Source organism: Salmo salar, chromosome ssa13, assembly GCF_905237065.1.
Source record: "Salmo salar chromosome ssa13, Ssal_v3.1, whole genome shotgun sequence".
Taxonomy (NCBI): Eukaryota; Metazoa; Chordata; class Actinopteri; order Salmoniformes; family Salmonidae; genus Salmo; species Salmo salar.
The window spans coordinates 36,063,734-36,086,963 of record NC_059454.1 but is presented as its reverse complement, the minus strand read 5'-3'; the positions used below and the strand labels follow the sequence as shown (position 1 = coordinate 36,086,963).

Here is a 23,230-nt window from a genome sequence, read left to right as displayed (position 1 = left end):
CAAATCACAAATTAATAATTGGGGTTCTCCAGTTCCCCCTGTCACATGGCTCTAACACGGAGCTGAGGAATAGTGTAGAGATGGAAGGTGCTTGAGAAACTGTGGAGGAACATCTGAGGGTTCGATACAACAGAGGAAAATAGTTAATCTGTCTGCTGCTTTTCGCGGAGGTGTCCAAAAATGCCGTATGCAATGCTGCATTAGGGTCATGTTTTCTCACACAAGAGGCTCCAGTTGTCGCTGTAATTGATTATGCTAGCGGGGAGTGGATGGTCTGAGTGGACGCAGAAATTGAAGGAACAGACCAAAGTGGACGCTGCGCGCCGTCGCGCCTCCGGAATCTCTGAGCTGAGTGAGTATGAGATCAGCTCCTGGCGCAATGCTCTGCCTAGAGCATGTGGGGTTTTCATATACCCCCATAATTGTATTATAGATTTTCTGCTGACATAAATTTGATTAGCTTATTAATATTTTTCAATTTGATAATTGATTGGTAACCTAAATGCATTTCTCCTCGCGATATTTTTCCTTTGTGTTCACAGGCTCCGTTACCTTTATTTCCAATGGGTCATGCATTTAATAGAGCAGACACGTGTGCAACAGCCACAATGTCACTTCATTGCCTGGCTTTTGTGATTAGACGTCTGATTAACCGATTCGTCAGAGAACCTTAATGGAATTGCATGCGGGCATTATGGAAACGTTATGTATAGGCTAGACTACGTTTAGATCGCATGCTTAGTATTCGAGAGGCTTCTTTGAATAATAAAGATAATTCATATTAGACCTATTTGTGTTTGATAAGAGATCACCAAGCTTGGTCAGTGAATGAGAACACGCACACATGACAATCACTACATCGATTCTCATGTGTGCGTGTGTCTCTGAACCTTTTTGGTGATTCTCTCAAATGCCTTGGCACTGCCAAATTCACCTCGCGTGTTCACACCCAGTCTTCTCTGTCATGGCTAGAGTCATGTTGTGCCAGCCATGCCTGCTCCGTGTTTGGTCTTTAACCTGTTGTCTCCGGAATCACTGCAGTTTGAGCTGTCGGGATTCTCGATGAGATGTTAAAACCCATTCAACCTATGAGAGAGTCGCGGTGTGCAGCGCAGGCAAGGGCGCAAATAATTAGGCTCGCATAGCAGGCTACTCTACTGATGCGTAATGAAGAGGTTGAATAGGAAACATTGTGTGTAGCCTACTTGTGGAGAAGACGAAATACATTTGAGTTTGCTACAGGATAAATGTATCAAAGGAGAAGGTGGTTTGGGATTTGCTTTTGTCAGCAGCAAAGGGTGCAGACAAATTAATCTCAGTTGGAGCTCAGAGCCAGGGAGAGAAGAAGCACAGGGCCAGTGTATGAACCAGCTCCCTGTAGTAGCCTAAGCCTTTATAGATCTATTTAGCATTCAGTGCACACTTAAATGCATGGATGAATACATGCAACTGAGAATCCTCTCACAGACAATATTCTCCCTCACTCAAGGCTAAAATGGTTAATGTTATTGCAAGCAAGCATCTGACCTCATTCACATCATCATCATGTCTCTTTTACCCTCTTTCTCCCCCTCTCTCTCTCTCTCTCTCCCTCTCTCTCCCTTTCTCTCCCTCTCCCTCTCTCTCTCTTTCTCCCTCTCTCTCTCTCTCTCTCCCTTTCTCTCCCTTTCTCTCCCTCTCTGTCTCTCTCTCTCTCTCTCGCACACACACGCACGCACTTGCGCGCGCAAACACACACACACAGATTGAATTGTGGCTCAATGTGCTCATGGTGTCTGTCTGTGTGTGTGTGTCTGTATGTGTGTGGCTGGAATGACTCACAGATAAAAGGTGGGGCTGCTCTCCACATCATCTCCCAATTGATTGATCAGGACTTAAGTGCTATGCTTGCTGTGGCCAGGGTGAGTTCAGGACATAGAGAGAATAGAGACAATGTATCTGTGTGTGTGTGTGTGTGTGTGTGTGTGTGTGTGTGTGTGTGTGTGTGTGTGTGTGTGTGTGTGTGTGTGTGTGTGTGTGTGTGTGTGTGTGTGTGTGTGTGTGTGTCAGGGTTGTGCTCAATTCAGAATGTGGAATTGACTCCCAATCAACTCATGAGTTGAAATTCAAATTGAATTGGCCACACCCCACAGGATGTAGAATTTGAATTTCAGCTTGAGTGACATGATGTAGAATTCAATTCAGTGCAATTCAAAGAAATTCCACTCAGCCATAGAACATGAGAGTTCCATTGAATCTGACAGGTCACATTTCCAGATACCAAAGAATATATAACTGTTCTCTAGAAACAATGTTCGTATACTCTTTCATATAAAGCGCTTACAATAGCCAATTATATTTCCAACAACCATTTCATTTATTTGGCTTCTTTTTGAAGTCCTCAGGGTCAACTTGAGGGTTTAACTAATGCTTTCTGTGAAATGTAGTATTTATTTCTGCCATATTGAACAAAATTTAAAGGCCCACACCAGTAGAAATCTACTTTTTCGAGATGAGAAACTAAGGCCAAATATTACCCATGATGTTGCACAATGATTTAAGTCAATAAGTCATCGTTTTAGTCAAAGTATGATATATTTTGGCTTGAATTGACAAATCCGAACTGCCCACTTCGTTCAAATCCATGTGAATGCGTTGTCTTTTCCCAAGCCATACAAATGATTTTTAGCCTACGTTTCGTTTCAGTGCTGTTTTTTTTAAATGTTACCACCCACCAGCATGGTGTTGTTTATTAATTACAAACAGCTGCAAAGTTTTTCCTCTTCGTGACTGAGATGAGTCAAACAGCCCACTTGGCCACCTGAGCCATGGAGCAAATTAAAATAAGGGGCACAAACGTATGTTTTTGCACCTCCACTTTTTAGTTGTTGTTTTTTTACCAGAAAATGATCATATCCATTGGATAATTTGTACATTTTCACTTATTTTTGAGTTAGTCTGTATTTTTTATTTATTTTTTATATATGACCATTTTATAAATGGTCAAATATATAATTGCGTGATATGATAGCATTTTGAAAACCCGCTCCCACGGTCGCCCCCAAGATGAATGGTTTTGACCACTAAAGTTTTGCATAACTACAAGTCAAAGATAGGCCAGTGGTTTCCATCTGTGGCAAAGTTTACCCTAAATTAGTGCTTATGACAAATCCAGGGCTAGAAGCCATAGTCAGCTGGCAAATCTTTTGAATGCGGTGTAGTTAAAAAAAAAAACAGCAACAACAGATAACATTAGCTAGCTAGATAAAGTTAGCATGCTAGCTAGCTACACTGACGGCTGACAGTGCCCTCGTTTTTGATCAACATGTGGAAATTCCGTTTACCTCCCCCGGAACGCTTTAATGGGGAGCCCAGCACCTGTCGGGCGTTTCTAGCTCAGTGTGCCCTCATTTTCGAGCTTCAGCTCTCCTCCTTCCCCTCAGATCACTCCAAAATAGCCTACCTCATCACGCTGCTGTCCGGTAGGGCTCTCACCTGGGCTACCGCCGTATGGGAACAACAGCCAGCCATGTGTGTGAGTCTGGAGGGGTTCGTGGGAGAGGTGAGGAAGGTTTTTGATGCCCAGAGAGAAACTGCCCGGAAGCTAATCCAGCTCCGGCAGGACGCCCACAGTGTGGTCGACTATGCGGTGGATTTCCGCAAGCTTGCAGCTCGGGAGTTACCCACAGATCTTGAGTCCCTCATCGCTTTGACCATCCACATCGATGGGCGATTACGGGAATGACGGATGGAGAGGAAATTCAATTTCGCTCACACGTCCAGGAATTCCAACTCGCCTCCAAGTCATCCCGGAAGTCCCCGACGGTCCCGTTGCCGAGAGCACCCGAGGTTTCCTCCCTCAAGAGTTGCCGAAGATGGCTGAGGCACTGTTTCCTGAGCCTATGCAACTAGGTAGAGCTGAGCTGTTACCAGTGGAACGGCAATACAGGATCAACACAAAGAGCTGTCTGTATTGTCGGACTTTTGGTCATTTTGTGTCCTCTTGTCCATTAAAAGACCAGGCTCACCGGTAGCAGCGAGTACTCTGGTGGACCATATGGAGAACTTTTCTGCTTCCCTTACTCGCACCCCTTTTCATGCCATTCTGCTGTGGGGAAACCAGTCCAAATCTCTCCGTGTCCTCATTGACTCTGGGGCCGATGAGAGCTTTTTGGAAGCCACACTGGCTTCCGAGCTGAACATCCCCACTCAGCCCCTCTCCATTCCCATGGATGGAAGAGTGCTAGACGGCACTCTATAGGTCGGGTCACCCATAACACCACTGCTCATCAAGTCTCCCCAGATTGCCGTGGTTTTGGGATTCTTCTGGCTCCAGCGACACAATCCCCTCATCAACTGCTCTACGGGTGCTATCATGGGCTGGAGTCCGTTCTGCCACGCCCATTGTCTGAAGTTGGCGCAACCTAGCCCGGGACGTCTTCCTGGGGGCTCAGAAGCTGCTCCAGACCTCTCCACCATTCCCGCGGAGTACCAGGACCTCCGGGAGGTATTCAGCAAGTCCCGGGCTACTTCCCTTCCGCCGCACCATCCCTATGACTGCGGGATTGACCTTCTCCCTAGCACCAGCCGCCCGGGGAAATCTGTACTCTCTGTCGGGACCAGAGACCAAGGCTATGGAGACCTACATTGGGGACTCCCTAGCTGCAAGATTTTCCGTCCCTCTTCCTCTCCCACTGGCACAGGGTTCTTCTTCGTGGAGAAAAAGGACAAGACCTTGTGCCCGTGCATTGACTACCGGGGACTCAATGCCATTACTGTGAAGAACCGTTATCCGCTACCACTTATTTCCTCTGCCTTCGAGCCACTCCAGGGGGCCACTGTTTTCTCCAAGCTGGATCTACGAAATGCCTACCACCTGGTGTGGATACGAGAGGGGGATGAGTGGAAGACCGCCTTCAACATGGCCAGCGGCCACTACGAATATCTGGTCATGCCCTTTGGCCACACCAACGCCCCTGCTGTGTTCCAGGCTCTGGTGAATGATGTTCTCCGTGACATGTTGAACCGGTTCGTCTTCGTCTACATTGATGACATCCTCGTCTTCTCCCGCTCCCCCCAAGAACATGTGTTCCACATCAGACAGGTTCTCCAGCACCTTCTGGAGAACCAGCTGTTTGTTAAGGCGGAAAGTGCAAGTTCTATCGCTCCACCATTCCCTTTCTGGGCTACATCATCTCTGCTCCCAGGAAGGTGTAAGCTGGGGTGGATTGGCCCAGCCTACATCCAGGGTGCAGCTGCAATGCTTCCTGAGGTTTGCCAATTTTTACACCGCTTTATCCGGGGTTACAGCACCCTGGCCTCCCCCTGTCTGCACTCACCTCTACCAAGGTTCCGTTCACGTGGTCCTCTGTCGCTGACTGGGCGTCCTGGGACCTCAAACACCGCTTCACCACTGTTCCTATCTTGGTTCATCCTGACCCTTCCCGTCAGTTCGTAGTGAAGGCCGATGCTTCGGATGTCAGAGTGGGGGCTGTCCTGTCCCAACGTTCTGCCCTGGACCTTAAGCTGCATCCCTGTGCCTTCTTCTCCCACCGCCTCAACGCCACGTAGAGGAACTATGATGTGGGGAATTGGGAGCTTCTTGCTGTGAAAATGGCGTTGGAGGAATGGAGGCATTGGCTAGAAAGGGCGGAACATCCGTTCATTGTGTGGACCGACCACAAAAACATGGAGTATCTCCACACCGCCAAGCGCCTCACCTCCAGGTAGGCGAGATGGGCCCTGCTGTTTACCTGGTTCAACTTTTCCCTCTCCTACCGGCCGGGGTCCAAGAACGTCAAGCCGAATGCCATGTCTCGCCACTATAACTCCACAGTTACCACCCCGGAGCCCGAGACCATCCTTCCCACCTCGTGCCTGGCGACGGCACTCAGCTAGGGTGTAGGGAAACAGGTGGGGGGGGGCTCAGATAACCGGATGTTTGTGCCTGACGCAGTCCGATCCACGGTCCTGGAGTGGGCGCATTCCTCCAGGCTTGCCTACCACCCGGGCTCCCGTCGGACAACGCTTTTGGTGGCTTACTATGGTTCCGGATGTTGCCTTGTTTGTCGCCGCCTGCACAGTCTGTGCACAGAACAAGACTCCTCGGCAAGCTCTGGCTGGTCTGCTTCAACCACTGCCTGTCCCTCACCGTCCCTGGTCCCATATATCCCTGGATTTCGTCATGGGTCTCCCCCCGTCTGAGGGCAACACTGCCATCCTGGCTGTGGTCGACCGGTTTTCCAATGCCGCCCACTTCATTCCTCTCCCCAAACTACCCTCGGCCAAGGAGACGGCCCACCTTATAGTGCTGCACGTCTTCCAGATCCACGGATTCCCAGGGGACATGGTCTCCGACCGGGGTGCTCAGTTCTCGTGCAGGTTCTGGAAGGCGTTCTGTACGCTCATTGAGTTGTCAGCCAGCCTTTACCCTTTTTTACGATTTCCAACCCAGTACCCTTTCCAGACTATACAAATGAAATACACATGCAGATCCCTTCTCCACAAAACAGATGTGCATGCAGATACAGGCTTAAAGACATAATGTAGGCATAAAGAGGTGCATCAACATGCTCTAAAACTTGTATCTATGGCCTCTCAAGGACCCACACCACATGTCCTGTTCTTAGCTCCCTTATACCCTGACATGACCAGCCTCCTGTCACCCCAGTAACACACAGACAGGTAGGGCAACACAAGGGTTAGAAGAAGAATGAACATTTACAGTTTGAGGTTTAAGCGCATAGTAGAGTGCCATAGGATGAGGGGGTTTTCTCTGTGGCTGGGGAGAGGGGCTTTGTTTAGCAGAGGAGCCTCTGGTGGAGTGCCATTTGACTGCTTTGCTCTGCTCGGAGAGCAACATCCAATTGGTTGGCTTAGAGAAAGCTGCTCCAGGGCCAGAGATTACACTGCAGTGCTGAGGCGTCACTCTGACTATGAGCCAAGGGGTAAGGCAGGGGATAGAGAGAGAGAGAGAGTAGAGTAGAATATGTTGGGGGGAGGAGGAGGAGGAGGAGCTGGACCGACAGAGACAACAAGGCAGCAGCTCTGGGAACCTGGCTCTGGAAATGTGACAGTCTCCTCTCATCATCAGCTTTTCAGCTTCCTCAAACACCTGTCACGGAACTCCCACGCACACACTGATGTGCCTGCCTCTCTCTTCCTTCCTCACCCTCCTTTCAGCCTTACTCTGCTCCACTTCCTCTTGCCTTACCCTTGCTCAAAACATCTGTGTTCTGTTCTCAAGGTGATTTAGATACACTGTCAGATTTATGAATGAATAGAATATGTCTTTCTGGATCCATTTGGGTATTTCTGAATATTCAGGATATTCTTGTGAGCGTGTTACAAAATATATATTCTGGGTCAACTCTGGGGAGGGAGTTGGAAAGCAGTTAAAGACATTAGAATTTTTAAAATTATGTAAAGTTAAAGGTTTGTTCACCTCTCCTGTTTATACTTCCCCTGTATTTAACACTTTTATGACATGCTTTACACACAGTATACAATATATAGGTATGTCGGTTAAGTTGTAAGGTAATACAGAGGTGTTATTAAGCATGTTTCCTGCCTCAATGTATTGTACAGTCATTGCCAAAAGATCTGTACAGGTATGTAGTGGTTGGCTCTCTACTGTAGCGAAATGTAATTTATTAATCAATTGTATTCATATTTATCAAGCAGGGACTAATTTGCGAGCCAAGAAAGAGCACAGTTTGTGTTTGTGCCCTGTTGAGAGCACTCTGCATCATACTTACGAGAACAGCTGAAGGCCGTTTGGATGAAACCATATTTTTTGGAAGAATCAGAACTTTCTCTCCCATATAATTTACAATGTAAACATGTGCCCTACTAGCACTGTACAGACCACCACCACAACCCACTGCAATGGTAAGGCTAAGGCTAATTTATCTGAGCTGCTTCAGCCATTTTGGATCACCACACTAGTATGCTAATGAGCTACAATACTAACCATGTAAGTGCATACCAAATTGGCACATTGGTCCCATAGCCACTGAATTGATCTGACCATAGACACTCTTTTGGCTAAAACCAAAAAATAATGTGTGTGCATTCCACCAATTATTTACTCCCAATCCCAAGGAGGACATAAGATAAATGCTTTAAAGATATCAACACTTGGCAGAAACATGCATATCTGTTGGTGTTGAAATTCCCTGTGTGGAATTTCCATATGTTGCAAATCAGTGCTACATTATTCACAACCTCATCTATTTCTATAGAATGGATGATGCAGGCACAAAGGCTCACAGCCCAAAACTCCCCCACCTGCCCAGAACCCCCTAAACACACCCCAACCCATTTTTGCTATACCGGAACAGGATTCAGTGTAGAGCTCTCTGTTTCAGTGTGTAGGAGCCAATTTACTATTATGTCTAACTGAAGAAATGGTTGAGCGATAGGGATGTCAGACAGTCATGGGAGATAAGGGTTTGTTTTTGTGTGCGAGAGATAAAAATATAGGAGGAACCTAATAGGAGTTAATTGAAGAGGGGAAAAGCACCTGTGAAACTGGACATAACATCACAGTACCTCCTAATTATCTAGCAGCTGGTCTGAACTAGTGTTTGGGAGGAGGTGGGGGTAGTAGCGCAGAAAACAATGTTCTACTGTTAACAAGGACATAAAGAACACATTATACTGTACCTCAGCATGCTGTGTGACCTGAGGATTTAAATGTCAAATGTTTTTCATGCCAGGTTATGGCACTCCATAGTTAGCATAAATATATTGAGAAGCACAGATGTCCAACCATAGTCACATGCAGAGACAAAGTTAAGCTATATAACTCTTTCCTTCTGTACTAATTGAGACCATCCCGACTCAACTTCAACTGTTAGTCAACAAGAGGCTATGATAAACTCTGGAGAAGTCATAAAGTTGAAGGTATAGAGACTTTAGACTATAGATCAGAGTGAAGTGAGTCATATGAATCGTAATGTATAAAGAGTGTTACAGTATATTCACCAATGAATATATCTGTGAGAAGAGATTTGGGAACCTGTTTCAAAATAGGCTAGCACCTTGGGGGTTGCTGGTTCAAAATACTTGCTGGGGAATATGTTTTCTGCTGTAATCATGTAGTTCAATAAGTATGTGACTGGTTAGTCAGCCAGGACAGTTATATCAGAAACATATTTGCTGTCGCTTGGAGATTTGGAGGGCATCATGAAATAATCCCGATAAGGACTTTTCCTCTTTGTTTCAATCAAACCGTCCACCTTAAACTTCTCTTTCACTGAGAAAGGAAAAAGCTTGGAGGACAATATAATCAAAGAAAATATGGTTTCCTCTGTTCTCTGTCTTCTCTTTGGTTTTGGAATAAGATAATGATGTGTGCCTCTCTCTGTTCCTGTGTCTGTGTTACAGTATTTTTAGCTTCCATGTGACTCATTGACCCTGTTCATATTTACACTGTTGTGCAGGATTGATTCAAACATGGGGCAAATCATGATAGTTACAGGGGTGAATTACATTACACTTAAACAAACACATATATCAGCATATCTTCAACTGGTTTCTCTCAGGGATTATTGGTACAGTGTATGTGTGTGTAGAGGAAAGGTCCTGGTGAGGGTGGTCCCTGAAGACTAAAGATTAAGTGTAGTTTCAAAGATAAAGTCCAGCACACATATGAATCTGGATATTAATTCCACTGATGTTGATTGTAGTACTATGGGCTCTTTGGACACAACAGGTTAGGTACCTGACGTTTGTGGATATGTCAGAAATTCCCCAAATCCTTAACGAGCCAAGGAAGATAAAGATGCCACAGGGTAAATGACAGTCAGTGGAAAGGAAAAGAGGACAAAGAAAAGGAGGTCAGAAATGCTGTGGTTGATCTCTTGGTTATTCCTATGTCTTTCTTTTGTTGGTCGTTGGAGCAATGGAACAAATGGAGCAATTCAAGCAACTGTTTTTCATGATATGTTCTCCTTTTATTTGAATTGTATGTTTGCCCAAGTTCCCCATTCCCCGTACAATTCCGTGGGCTTAAATAAGAGCAGCTGATCTGTATGACAAACACACAGTTCTTTCCTCTCCTTCTCCATCTCTGCAGATCCCAGGGAGGTCGTGGTGCCTACGTGTGCGGTGTGCATGTGTGTGGTGAGTGTGTGTGTGTGGTTGTGAGAGAGCGAGCGCCAGCGCTCCCACATGGCCTCCATGCAGGACGGGCTGAACTTCACGTCTCCTTCCTACGGCAAAGTCCTGCTGCTGGGTGCTATCGCTGCTGCCTCAGCCTTCGTCGTCACCATCCTCATCGTGGTGCTCTGTGTGGGCTGCCAGAGGTGAGACGAGTTAATGACTATGACCATGTGCACGCGCACACAGCTATTTGCGTCTTTATAGTACATGAAATGTTGTGTTTATTACAGGAAGGGAAAGACACATAATGTCTCCAGTGAAGGTGGGAAACACAGGCTAATGGACATGGTGAGCAGAGAATCCCTCATATTACCACATTTACCTCAGCTGTGAGCATCATTTTAGGTAAAGCATGGATACATTATGCATTCAAGCGATTGAGAAAAACTATAATTTGTTTGTGTGTTTTCAGAGTATACTCAAGCAGTCAAGGCTGCGTTCCATCAGCAAGTCGGACGGTGAGATGAACAAGCTAAACTGCAATGGCAAGAGTGAGTAGAACTCTTAGGTATAAGACTATCACAAATGTTGAGCTCCATTTCGAGAAATCTTCACTACATAACAAACAATGATATTTACACCTTTTACAAAGCCTTCTTTTATTTAGGTGTGATAGAATGCTAACCTTTCTGGTTTCCATGTGTCCTGCAGAGTCATCCAAAAAGAACCGTCCGGCCAGCATGGATCTCCTGCTGCTGCCCAGCCGCCGGTCCAACTCTGACCTGCGCTCCGGGGGACGGACGCTACCCCAGGTACCCTCTGGTACGGGAGAGGAGCACACCTACTCTGAGGTAGGTCAACGCTCCTCCCCAAAGCGTGGCCCTGATAACAACCTCTACGCCATAGTGGGCCGGGCTGGAGAGACAGACACCCCAGCCCCTCCGGCCGTCCCAGCCAACACCCCTGCCCCCCCTGACCCAGACGGGGATGGGTTGAATGAACCGCTCCCCGAGCCAGATCCCATCCTCCAGGCTATGGCTCCTCCACACCCCCCGGAGACTACTGCAGAGTACGCCTGCGTCCGGAAGCTCCTGAAGGTGGACAAGGCTGTCCCCCAAAAGAGAGATAGTGGGACGGATATGGGGGAGGCACCGGTGCCGCCTCCTCGCCACGCCCCACCTTCACATCCTGCCCCGCTTCCGCCACACCCTCACAGCGTGAAGATGCCCCGGAAAAACGCGGAGGCCTTCAACCTGCCCACCTTCCCCAAGGTTGGTAGAGAAAAGGCTGATAATACAGAATTATACAGATACAGATTTCTGTTCGTTAGGGAAGTCTGAAAGTCAGACCTTGACGAAGGCCATGTGTGCAGAAATGGTGATTCATTTCACTGCATTTTCCTGCCTGTTTATACATGTCTCTTTATGTACTTGCAGTTCACTACATGTATTACTCACAGACTGTGTGTGTGTATGTTTGTGTGTTTTGTATAAGATTACGTTTTGTACTTAGCATTCTTCACAGCGCTGCTCTCTCGGGCTCAATGCCATATAGATGACGCAATGCATTGAAACACAGATCATTATCCCTGCAGAAAGACAATGGTGCTGCTTGACTGTTCTGTCATTCAAACAGCAAGCTGCACCTTTCAGTTAAAATCCACAAGATGTGGTACTTTAAGTCAAGACTCTAATCCTAGTTTTAATATACATAATGTATTCTTGATTTGGTTAGTATCCCCTGTGCTCCAGTAATGTAGAGTTGTACAGCTTGCATGAATCAACTGTAATGGTCTAGAATCTAGATGCTTCCTACATTTATGCCTGCAAGGCTGTTTGAGGTGTTATGAATGAGCATGCATCTTCTTTAGGATCTGTCATGGATGCTGGGTCCCTAGGCAGCCCCTAGAGAGCATTGAATCTTAGTCAGTTTCTTCTGATGCCTCTGCAGCTCAAGTAATTCTGTTGAGAGCTAAACATTTCACTGTAATGTTTAGAGTGCAAATGTAATGCATTTATATGTATGTTTGCACACATTTTCTCTCTCATGCCCCATTTTAAGGAATGACTTGTATGGTCCTTAGCAGAGGAGAGTAAAGGCATTTTAAACAATAAGCCTGTAACTGAACTTTTCATTACACTCTCCCAAGTATTATACGAAAGCACTATGTTTTGTTTGTTTTATTGCTGTGTTTCATCTCAATCATATGTGATGTGTTGACAACCCATTCTTCCCGTTCTCTGATTGGCTGGCAGGAGGCAGTGTTCATGGGTAATGGAGAGCAGTACATATGGAAGCCTCCAGAGGATGATGACATCATCATGCTCCAAAACAAACCCTTAGGCCCTCTGAGTCCTCACAGTGGGGAGAACATACAGCCATCTACTGCTATGGTGAGTATCAGTGGAGGTTGGTGGGTGGAAAGTATAGGAGGACGGGTTCATTGTAATGGCTGGAATGGAATTAATGGAACAGAGTCAAACGTGGGTTCCATTCCAGCCATTACAATGAGCCCATTGTCCTATAGCTTCTCCCAACAGCCTCCTCTGGTGAGTATGTATGTCATTACAAAGTATGTGTTCATTGTGTTTATCAGACTGATTAGCACTGAGGGTTGTCCAATGCTGTGTGGTTTCCAGGCTGCAGAGATGTACTCCAAACCAGTCAAGAAGAAGAGAACTGTTCCTGGGTCTCCCCCAGCAAACATTGGCTTCCGTACCTTGGGGCGCGGTGACCGGGACCGGGACCGAGACGGAGGGTTCAGTGTGGTGGTCAAGCCCCAGAACTGGGCCCCGCAGGAAGGGAAGCCTGTCGGAGGAGCCTCTGCAACTCTGGAGGACCACTGTTACGAGTCCATCGGGACGGGGGAGGAATGCAACCCTGCCTATGAGCCTATGGAAGGTGGTGGTGGTTGGAAGCGAGTTGGAGGAACCGAACGGCCTCCCAACACCTGCGCCACCCTCAGGCCCAGGAGGAAGAAGTCCCAGCAGCCCTTGCAGCAGCAGCAGCCTCCCCCGCCACCACCCACACAGCAGACCCCCAAGTTACAGCACCTTCCAGCCAAAGCCCTGCTGCTGCCCGGGGAGAACCTGTACGAGAGTATAGGGGACATGAAGCAGGGCGGAACTGCCACTTCCAGCACCACCACCATCTTCACCTTCAACGACGGCATGGAGATGTATGTCACTGGGCTCTAAGGCTGCTCCCTCTGTGACCTGTGACCTCTCACCTCCTTCCTAGCATTTAAAAAGAAGATCACGGTCGAGGAGAGCTGGTTGAGCCCCTCTCATGCTCACTCACATGTTTACATTACAGTCATAACTTCCTGCCTTTCAGAGCCTAGGGCAACAGTGTTGGTCAGTGGTTAACGACCTGGGCTGAAGAGAAAGCCCTTGGCTGGGTCAAACCCCTACCTTGAATCCAAAGGTAGTGATGAGAAATGAGCACAAAACTATTACAGAAAAACCTGTAGGATGGCAGCACTATTTGAACAATGTGCAGAGCACAATTAGAGGGAACATTTGGAAAATTCGTCCCAATTTTTGCAGGTCTAACCATTGAAATATAATTCATTTCTATGGTTAAAACAGTGTTATTGTACTGGCAATCCTGGAGCCCTAGTTTAGGAACGAGCACAACTTTCAGTTTACTCCCTATGTAGCACTTAGTCTGTGTACGGCAGACCTTTCCCCCAAGTTGGTCGAGGTGTGATTCAGGAAGGAATTAAAAGTATTAAAAGTAAAGAAATTAAATATTAATCAAAAGACTTGAAAGCTCAGGGACCAAGAGTCAAATTATGAGAGAATAATTAACTAAATTGCACACATTGTTGTTTTCTTCCCCCCCCAAAGACAAATAATTTTGACCATATTCTCAGATGATAGCAGATATTTTTCCCTTTTCATTTGTTACATATCACGTCACATGACAACTGTCTCCAATGCCATCTGTAAATGAAGTGTTTTATTTTGTCGATCTTTTTCTTGCACTTTGCCTGCTTAATGTTGCATGCTAAAAAAAACTCAAATCAAGCACTGTCATGTGGTACCTAAGAACGGTTTCTTTTTTGATAATGTTGTTGATTGTTTAGTTATTATGTTGCCTTGTTTCTCTTAGAGAGCAAAATGTCATTCTGATTCAGGATAGCTTTGGTCACTGGGAATCTCTGGTAATTGTTACTGTCAAGTTGGTCACTGCCTTCGTCTTCACCACAGAGAGGATAGGATACTACTATCTGAACTACAGGGGCCATATCTAGTCAAGGGGGCATGCTGGTGGAGTCTACACAAATTGAATAGCTCCGTCCTCACTCTCAAAACTGTGGATCAGCCAAGATACTGCTTCTGCCTCACAATCCTGATCACTGATGATGGTGATTTCACCATCCTCAACTCTGAACGCATGGTGGAACTGACATCCACCAACAAACCATCAACAAACCTCTATAGCTGTGTCTCATCACGCCACTGGTGAACATTCTGATCTCCTCTCGATCCCCAGTGACATCTTAAATATACAGAAAAAAGACAACGGTGCAATAAATGCCAACGATCCAACACAGATATTGGGAAAGGAGCGTATAAAAAGTAGAACCCAAAACGTCAGCTCAACCTGGATACTAAAGAAGAAAACTTCATTTGACCAAATATACCAGCACACAATGTGGTTATTATTATTATGTATGTTGACGCAATGTGCGCGTGTGTATGTTACGAAAAGAGAAATAATAATAAATATATAATTGGTGTCAAGAAATCTATCTTTTACTATTTATGTTTGGTTGTGTTTTTGGAATGACTTCTCTGGTGGCAAATTTGCAAAGAATTTACAATGTGAATTTTGATGTGCTTTTGTTACATTTTTCCAAGCCACTTAAGCTGTGATGTGTTCATTGAAAAGCCCAGCTAAGTTTTATGTGGCAGCTGATGTTGTGTGTTTGCTAATCAGACTACGGGGTCTTGTACTCGAAGCTTGTAATTAAGTGCTAAAAATGAAAAAAGATTGTAATGTTTTATATCAAGATTAATATTCATGAAAATGTCGGTCAAGTTTATACTTTTGTAATAAAGTGGCACTTTGAAAAATGGGTTTTCTCTAAGCTTCACTTTAAAAAAAATCTAAACATTTACCTCATATGCCTTTTATTAGATAGGATTACCTTTACCAGAAGGTAAAAATTATTTGTCCAACCATGCCAGCTAACTTCACTAAAACACAGCACAGTCGAAAGCAGTCTTTCCATTTGACCCTTTTCCATATGCACTGTTCATGATCTGATAAGCTATTATTATTATTATCATCATTATGTCTTTTATAACATCATGATCTAAGGAATTAACATGGTCCAGACATACCCATACAGTTGTGAATAGGGCACGACAGCACCTCTTCCCCCTTAGGAGGCTGAAAAGATGGCATGAGCCCTCAGATCCTCAAAAAGTTCTACAGCTGCACAATTGAGAGCATTTTGACGGGCTGCATCACCGCTTGGTACGGCAACTGCAAAGCACATGACCGGAAGGCACAAAAAAATGTAAAAGACTCCAGCCACCCAAGCCATAGACTGTTCTCTTGGCTACCTCATGGCAAGCGGTACCAGTGCACCAAGTCTGGATCCAACAGGACCATGAAAAGATTCTACCACCAAACCATAAGACTGCTAAACAAGTCTGCTTAATAGCTAATCAAATGGCCACCCGGACTTCCTGCATTGACCCTTTGTTGCACCAACTCTCTTGCACTGACTCTATGCACACACACTGGACTCTACCCACACACTCATACATACTTACACTGACACCCCAACACACACCCACACACATAACATGCGCACACGTGCATACTGACGCCACACACTCACACACCCACACTTTCACACTCACCACATACGCTGCTGGTACTGTCTTATCTATCCTGCAGCGTAGTCACTTTACCACTACCTATATGTACATAGCTACCTCACTTACCCCGTACCCCTGCACATCGACTTGGTACTGGTACTCCCTGTATATAGCCATGTTATTTTTTACTTGTTATCATTATTCACTGTGTTCCTCATGTCACTGTTTCTTATTTGATATTTTATCTTTAACTCTGTATTGTTGGAAAAGGACCTGTAAGCATTTCACTTTTAGTTTACACCCGTTGTCTACGCAGCATGTGACAAACACAATTTGATTTGATCAAAGCATTGACATAGATCAAACTCGCAAATCCAACACACGGTTGCCTTTAACCCTCATTGTAGGCCAAACATATAGCAATATCAAACTGATCCTGAAACCAAAGGCAACTCTGAAAAACACTGGGATGACTAATGGAAGACAAAGATTCTGCAATAGTGCTATAGATTTATCACAGGAAAACATGATTTAATTGGCTATTAAGGCATTGAGAAAGTCAGATTCTTTCAAGTAGATGTATGGGGGATTGTTTCCTCACATGATAATCAGCCATTCACTTTATTCTATAATTACACTCTCATGCATTTCCCAGAGATAAATGTTCAAATTTGCCATGTCAAAATATTACACTTGATCTCCATCATAACCTAATGAGCACAACAGTATTATTTTTGCGAAACAGTAAATCATTTCTCATTGCTTTCACACACGATGCAAATGCTAAGCACATTTTTGAAAAACAGTTAACACAACTCTATAAAAGATGCAAAACTCAGTTGAGTAAATCGTGACAAAACCAAATTCTAACATTTGGTCACAGCTGATACAAATTACTCCCAGGAATGTGAACCTCTTCTGCATGTGTGCAAAACTTGTCTGCACGGTTGTTCAATCAGCAATCAGTCCTTATTCATGCATAAAAAAGGTCACCTCTGAGTTGTTTGCAAGAATGGACAAAGTTAGAGGCCGAGGGCAAAGACAAAGGAGGGGTAGAGGGGTCCGTAATGGAAGATTGTTCAGCTCTCTCAATTAAAATGAAATGTTTTAAAATAAAGTCTTTGTTTCTGGATATTCATGCTCTTGAGTGGCATTCCTTTTTTATTTATTCGTATTTTTTATATCTATTTTTTAATTTTGTAAAGATGTTTGAGTGTAATGATCGTCGTAAGGAGGAGACCAAGGTGCAGTGTGGTAAGTGCTCATGTTTACTTTTATTTAACTCAGAACACTAAACAAAATAACGCAAAGGAAAACAAATGTTACGTTATGCAGGCTTACACTGAGCTGTACAAAAACAAGATCCCACAACTGAAGGTGGGAAAAAGGGCTGCCTAAGTATGATTCCCAATCAGAGACAACGATAGACAGCTGCCTCTGATTAGGAACCATACTCGGCCAAACACAAAGAAATATATGACATAGAATGCCCACCCCATGTCACACCCTGACCTAACCAAACAGAGAGAAACGGCTCTCTCAGGTCAGGGCGTGACATTGAGTGACATTCCTTTTTTATTTATTTTTTAATTTTGTAAAAATGTTTGAGTGACATTCTTTCTGCATTCATCATCTTTGGTAAAATCATTTTAGGAAAAAAAGAATACAGCCTATGCTGTGATTATGTTTTGCTGTCTTTTATAATTATAGTATCAACAAAGGGCAGGGTTAACCCTGTTAGACAATATTGAGAGTTGTAGGTAGTATTTATTGGGCCATTGTGCAACGATTGATTGAAATAACTTTTCATTAGATAACAAGTTGTATGTTTTGATGGAGGTAGTTGATTTGGCGTAATGTATTTCATGTTTTGAGAGCCTTAATGCATTTTGCTAATTAAATGTGTCATTTTGGCCAACCTGTTTTGGGCTGCGTGGTAATTATTTTGAAAAAGTGAAATCTGTTTAGACAAATGTGCTCAAGCAAGAAACTGTAATCTTAAAATGAATGAAAAAGCTTTTTTGTTTATCTTTGAGTGTGTTTATTTTGTGTATCCTTATAACCTCCTACAGTCTATAAATCTCAATGTGTGTGAGTATCCTTGTTTATGTGTGTGTGTGTGTGTGTGTCTGACTAGCTGTAGAACAAAATAGGTCACCCTTAAAACAAAAAGCTTGCAGTCAACATCGCAACTGTCTGCTGAATTTTCATTGGTGGGCTTGTCTCCATAGTAACAGGTTAACCTTGAGGCAGTAGTCACATGGGCAGGCTGGGTCTTGTGCTGTCTTGGAGAATACAGCATGACATCCATGATCACAGTCACCCACTCTGGAAGGGTTATCACAGAGAAAAAGAGATTCCCCCAAAACAGTGTTCTCTCATGACTAAATGTAGGCTATGCTTGTCAATCATAGAGGCAAAGATAAAATACATTCAACACTCATACATGTGTGTATACTATGTTAGGTAAAAATGAATACAATAAACGTGATGTACAAATGGATGTCACATCCCTTAAAAAACGGGGTAAGAAAGATACAAAGATATCTAATATTTGGTATTTAGCATCAGGACATGTCATGATCTCTTTGTTCAGGTGAAGAGCATCCTCAACAAATTTCTAGTGACTGTTTTCGAACATCTCTATCATGGGTGGAGAGGATTCAATGCCATTTCCACTCACTACCTTTCAAATTTCAAAACCTTTTCAAATACTTGAAAATAATGGGCAATTTCCCTGTACATGATTTGTCAATTCACTCAATGAAATGAGTTGAATGAAATGCACCAATTACAGGCCGTCATATGGTTTCTAGTGTACTTTGAGTATCTGGGAGCACACGCAACATGGCAACACAGCAACTATAATTGAACAATGCTCCCCCCTACAGGCTACAAAGCTTCTCTACCTAATAAAACATACATAAACTTTCAATAATGTTATATTTAATATACTATTGCCAATTATCATCTGACAATAAAAAACAAATAGCTAGGTGATTTCAAGATAGTGTATTGAGAGGGGATGAAACTGATTCAGTTTCATGTAGCACCATATACATTATTAACATTAGCTTACTTGAGCAGTAAAGAACTGAAAAATCCAACTGTATAAATAGAATAATGACCCATTAAAATCTAATATAAACCATATAATAGAATACAACATGTATTGTTGTATATACATTTGAGTATTGACTTGTTTATAGAGAACCTTTGTTGGGTCCATCTACTGTATAGCAGCTTAATGGAATGTGACTGGTGTTGCCAGGAAGTCCTGCCCTTAACTAGCCTTGTTAAACCAGCCTGATCTGGCAAGCACACAGTCTGGTTTCACAAGGCTAGTCTTTAACCTTGTGTTTCACAGAATCAAGTTCTTTGTATGTTGTTTCGGTCACTCCTGTTCCTCATCATAATTCCAGCCTGATGTTCCACGATCTGTCCCAAAGTAGCGGTCCCCAAAGTCCCCTGTATCAACAGAACACACAGATACAAAGTTTGAGTTGTATGACACAGAGTTAACTTACATTACACAGAGTACAGAATACGTACATCACTGACTTCCACCACTGTCCATAACACATAACCGGAGTGCTACAGCAGAGCCAAACCCACCAATCCCAGAAATGACTTGGAGGAAGTCATCAACACCCTTGTCCACAGCGGTGGTGATGATTTTGACCTTGGGGAAGGCGTAGGCCACCGAGTGCACCCCCAACCCTGCCATCAGCAGAGAGACCAACGCTATCTTCTCCTCCTGCACCTCGTGGTCCTGCACAGATACATCACAACACTCATTTAACACAACACACAATCAATGCTATGCCATCTTTTTAAAACCCAGCCATTTAGTATGGTGGGTAATGGGGGTTACTTCCATAGAAACAGAAATACTAATTATAATTCTATGGTTACTATAATGATTAATCATGAAGTGGGGGGACTATCAGTTATTATGGGATAGGGATGTCAATTGCTACTTTACCAATAGGGCTCTCACAGCCATCGTGGTTGCAGCACCTGTAGACACAGTGCTGTCCATTAGAATGACATGTTCCTCACTGATGTCTTTGGGCAGACGCAGGTAATGCAGCTGGAAAGGGATGGGCAGAGAGAGGAGGAAGGAGAAACAGGGTTACCACGGAGATATGATCAGGAGGTGGAGGAGGCAGATCTGGTTACTAAGGAGACACCCAGTGAGGTGGATATAAGTGTGACTATTCTAAACAAGACCACTTCTCTCTTCAGCCAATAAAGATCTATTCTATTCTGTTACATTCTAAAGTACATCTGGTTCTCCTGAATCCAGGTTGGTCTGGATGAGGATCTTGCCGATAAGGACATCCTTACACACCACCCTCAGGGAAGACTCCATGGTCTCCCCTGCCCGCAGGATGGACACACCAGTGATCTGGACGGAGGAGGATCCAGCTTCAGCATGGTTACAAACAAACTCTGCACTATTAGAAAGGAACACCAAACACACACAGTGGAGCAAAATAGGAGTATTACCAATGACTGTATAGTACCCACCCCTTATCCACTGAGGCTTCTCTTCCCCTCATACTCATGGCCCTGTGGGGTCTGTATCGTTCTGGGCTGTGGCATGATACAATAGGGATAAAGTCAGTTGCATTATGTCAAATCACTATCAAACCAAATATCATATTACAATTAAATACACTATAATATGGTGAAAAATGTCCACATACCTGAGAGGGCAGGAATGTTAGAGCATGTTCAATAAGGAGGCGCAACAACCTCTTGGAGTAGAAGATGAACTTTTCTCGACTGGTCTCCTGATTCCTGGATTACACAAATGAGTTGGAGAGGAGAATGAGAAAAGACCTGAATGCCTCTCATTGCTAAGCTCTATGACCCGGCAAATACCGTCTGGAAGACAGAAGTGTCTGTGGACGTCAGTTTGGCTCTAGACCCATAGACTGTGATCTGACCTGATGATGGTATGCAGGCCTTTGACCTGGGGCGTACTCTCCAACACTGTGTGTCTGGGGGAGGGGCTGAGTCTGCTGGGCCGAGGCCAGGACTGCCCTGGATGAAACAACACAAAGGAGAATACATTTGAATAGGTGACAATGACAATAGACTGTTCTGCTCTCCCACTAGTTCTTCAGTAAAAGTCAACCATGTAGTCACACTGAGACACCTGGTGGGGGTTATTGTGAATAACACCAGGAAGAGAGGCGTGAAACGAGGGAGGAGCTGTTGGAGATGTGTACGCCTACCTGACACTGAGCTCGAGCTGCACAAAGAGAGAGAGAGAAATAGATAGAGAGCGGGAATGTAGTAAAGGGTGAAAGAAACAGAAAGAAAGAGAGAAAGAGGCAAAGAGATGTCAGCCACTCATCCCTTCACTATGCCTCTACAGACACTTCAGCATTCTGCCACTGTGTGGCGCCATCTTCTCATGCACAGTGTTCTGTGGCTCACTCACCTCCTCCATCTGCTTGTGAACATGTTGGACTATCAGGTAAATGGCCACCATGTTACCACCAACTGGCAGAGGTACACGTTCAACATATTTTCACTTGGAAACAACATATTTTCACTTGGAAAAAACATATTTTCATTTGGCCAGAAACATTTCGCTAGCTCATATTTTAACATTATAAAATATCTGCACAGAAGATTTGCTACGAAATAATAGTATATCTGCAGGATAAATATGCCGTCATATGGGTATTAGCTCCTAATGGCTAACAAATATTAAATAGAGACGGGAAGATCCCAAAATATTGCACTTTTGACATTTCTAATGGTCAGTGCTAAATCACTCACCTCGTGGCACAACGATGTCTGCCAGCTGAATGTAGGGTTCGATGTACTGCTCAAGCGCAGGCTTCACAAACTTGTTGTACTGCTTGATGACCCCCTCGATGTCCCGCCGCGCTCTGTGATGTCCCTGCGCAGCCGACGTACGAGCCGGATGTCTGAGTCAGTGTCCACCAAGATCTTCATGTCTAGGAGCTGGAGACAGACAGCGCAACAATAGAGCACTATGTTCCTGTACCTTGCAGTCACAGAGGACTCAACTGATTCAGTGAAGAGATCAGAAACCCTAAACATGTGATGATCATTCAGCCTTACCTCCAAAAGCTCTTTGTCTGCAAAGGACATGATCCCCTCAAAGATGACCACACTGGCACCATACACAGTTTTCTAAAGAGGGGAGAGACAGAGACAACAGAAATGCTCAGAACTGCAACAGCTCTGAGCATAGATAGATCCTCCATTTCCCTGCACCTCTCATCATCAGCATGTCTCAACTGACATGGTATGGGACAACACCCTCAACACACACACAGGCAAAATTAATTCCACAGCCCTGTCTGTGGTTGCTCAGTGTTCAAACAGACAGATAGCATACAATCCAATAAGCATGGACAACACTGAGTAAACAGACACACTTACCTTCGGGCCCTCATGGACCAGCAGCCTGAGATTCTGGCGCCAGTGTACGCAGGCAGAGTCATATTTGCCTTGGACAGGGACGGCTGGCTGTCCGCCAGCTCAGGCCCAACCGGTACAGTACTCACACAGTAGCACTCACACAGGCTAACGCTTGCTGAGTAGTTAAAGTTAACCCCCACAAAAACACAGGTACAATCCACCTGACACACTTTACATTGAGACACAACCTCTGGATGTCTCTTCAGACCTTTGTCGCAATTGTACCCACTGAATCCAGCCTCTCTCTAAGTTTCCGCTACGTACTCTCCTTTCCTCTTCTCAGATCTCTTCCGTCATCTCAGCTCAGAGGGAAGAAAGGAAAATGTCACCTTTTCTCTCCTTTTAGCCCTACTTTTTGGCCACCTGCCCCCCCTCCTCTGTAGTCTGAGTGTGTTTACGAGGACCACAGAGTTGCTTGGCTGCTCTTCATCTTCAAGTTCATAGTCTCGAGTGAGCCAGACCTCAACATGGTATTAGAATTGCTGGAGCAAGTCGAGGCTAATGTGTGCAACGCTCCAAGAAGGGCAGGCAGGAGGCAGGCAGGAGGCAGGCATAGTACTGCAAGGCAAGTGTTTGTCTGATTATCATGTTTATCAGCATCTTTCTTGCACAATGCCAGGGCACTGCATTTCATTCAGCATGTGTCCATTGTGGCATGTGGCAATTGATGTTACTTAATTTCTTACCATTCTCTACCTAGTTATTGTAATGCATAAAACTACATACACCCAAATGCTACAATTTCAACAGATACATATTGACAGCAGAGCAGAGCAATGCAATAAATAGTATGTCATTATGTTATGTGGTAGATATAAGGCAGATGTCCATTA

The 23,230-nt window shown here is 44.6% G+C and overlaps 1 protein-coding gene and 1 pseudogene across 1 annotated transcript; one reads left to right on the top strand and one right to left on the bottom strand.

Moving 5' to 3' along the window:
* The first annotated feature begins 55 nt into the window (after positions 1-55).
* Positions 56-15,172, top strand: LOC106567221 (translation initiation factor IF-2). The gene is made up of 7 exons (XM_014136251.2): positions 56-352; positions 10,061-10,289; positions 10,377-10,434; positions 10,559-10,637; positions 10,798-11,357; positions 12,342-12,479; positions 12,726-15,172. The coding sequence occupies exons 2-7, from the start codon at positions 10,156-10,158 to the stop codon at positions 13,281-13,283; spliced, it is 1,527 nt and encodes a 508-aa protein (XP_013991726.2). The 5' UTR covers positions 56-352; positions 10,061-10,155; the 3' UTR covers positions 13,284-15,172.
* A 2,501-nt stretch (positions 15,173-17,673) lies between these two features.
* Positions 17,674-22,100, bottom strand: LOC106567311 (uridine-cytidine kinase-like 1; annotated as a pseudogene).
* Between the last annotated feature and the right edge of the window lie 1,130 nt (positions 22,101-23,230).

Coding starts and splice junctions, on each gene's coding strand:
- LOC106567221 (XM_014136251.2), top strand. CDS start 10,156: ATGGCCTCCATGCAGGACGGGCTGAACTTCACGTCTCCTTCCTACGGC. Junction 10,290..10,376: donor CTCTGTGTGGGCTGCCAGAG/GTGAGACGAGTT, acceptor TGTTTATTACAG/GAAGGGAAAGACACATAATG. Junction 11,358..12,341: donor ACCTGCCCACCTTCCCCAAG/GTTGGTAGAGAA, acceptor ATTGGCTGGCAG/GAGGCAGTGTTCATGGGTAA.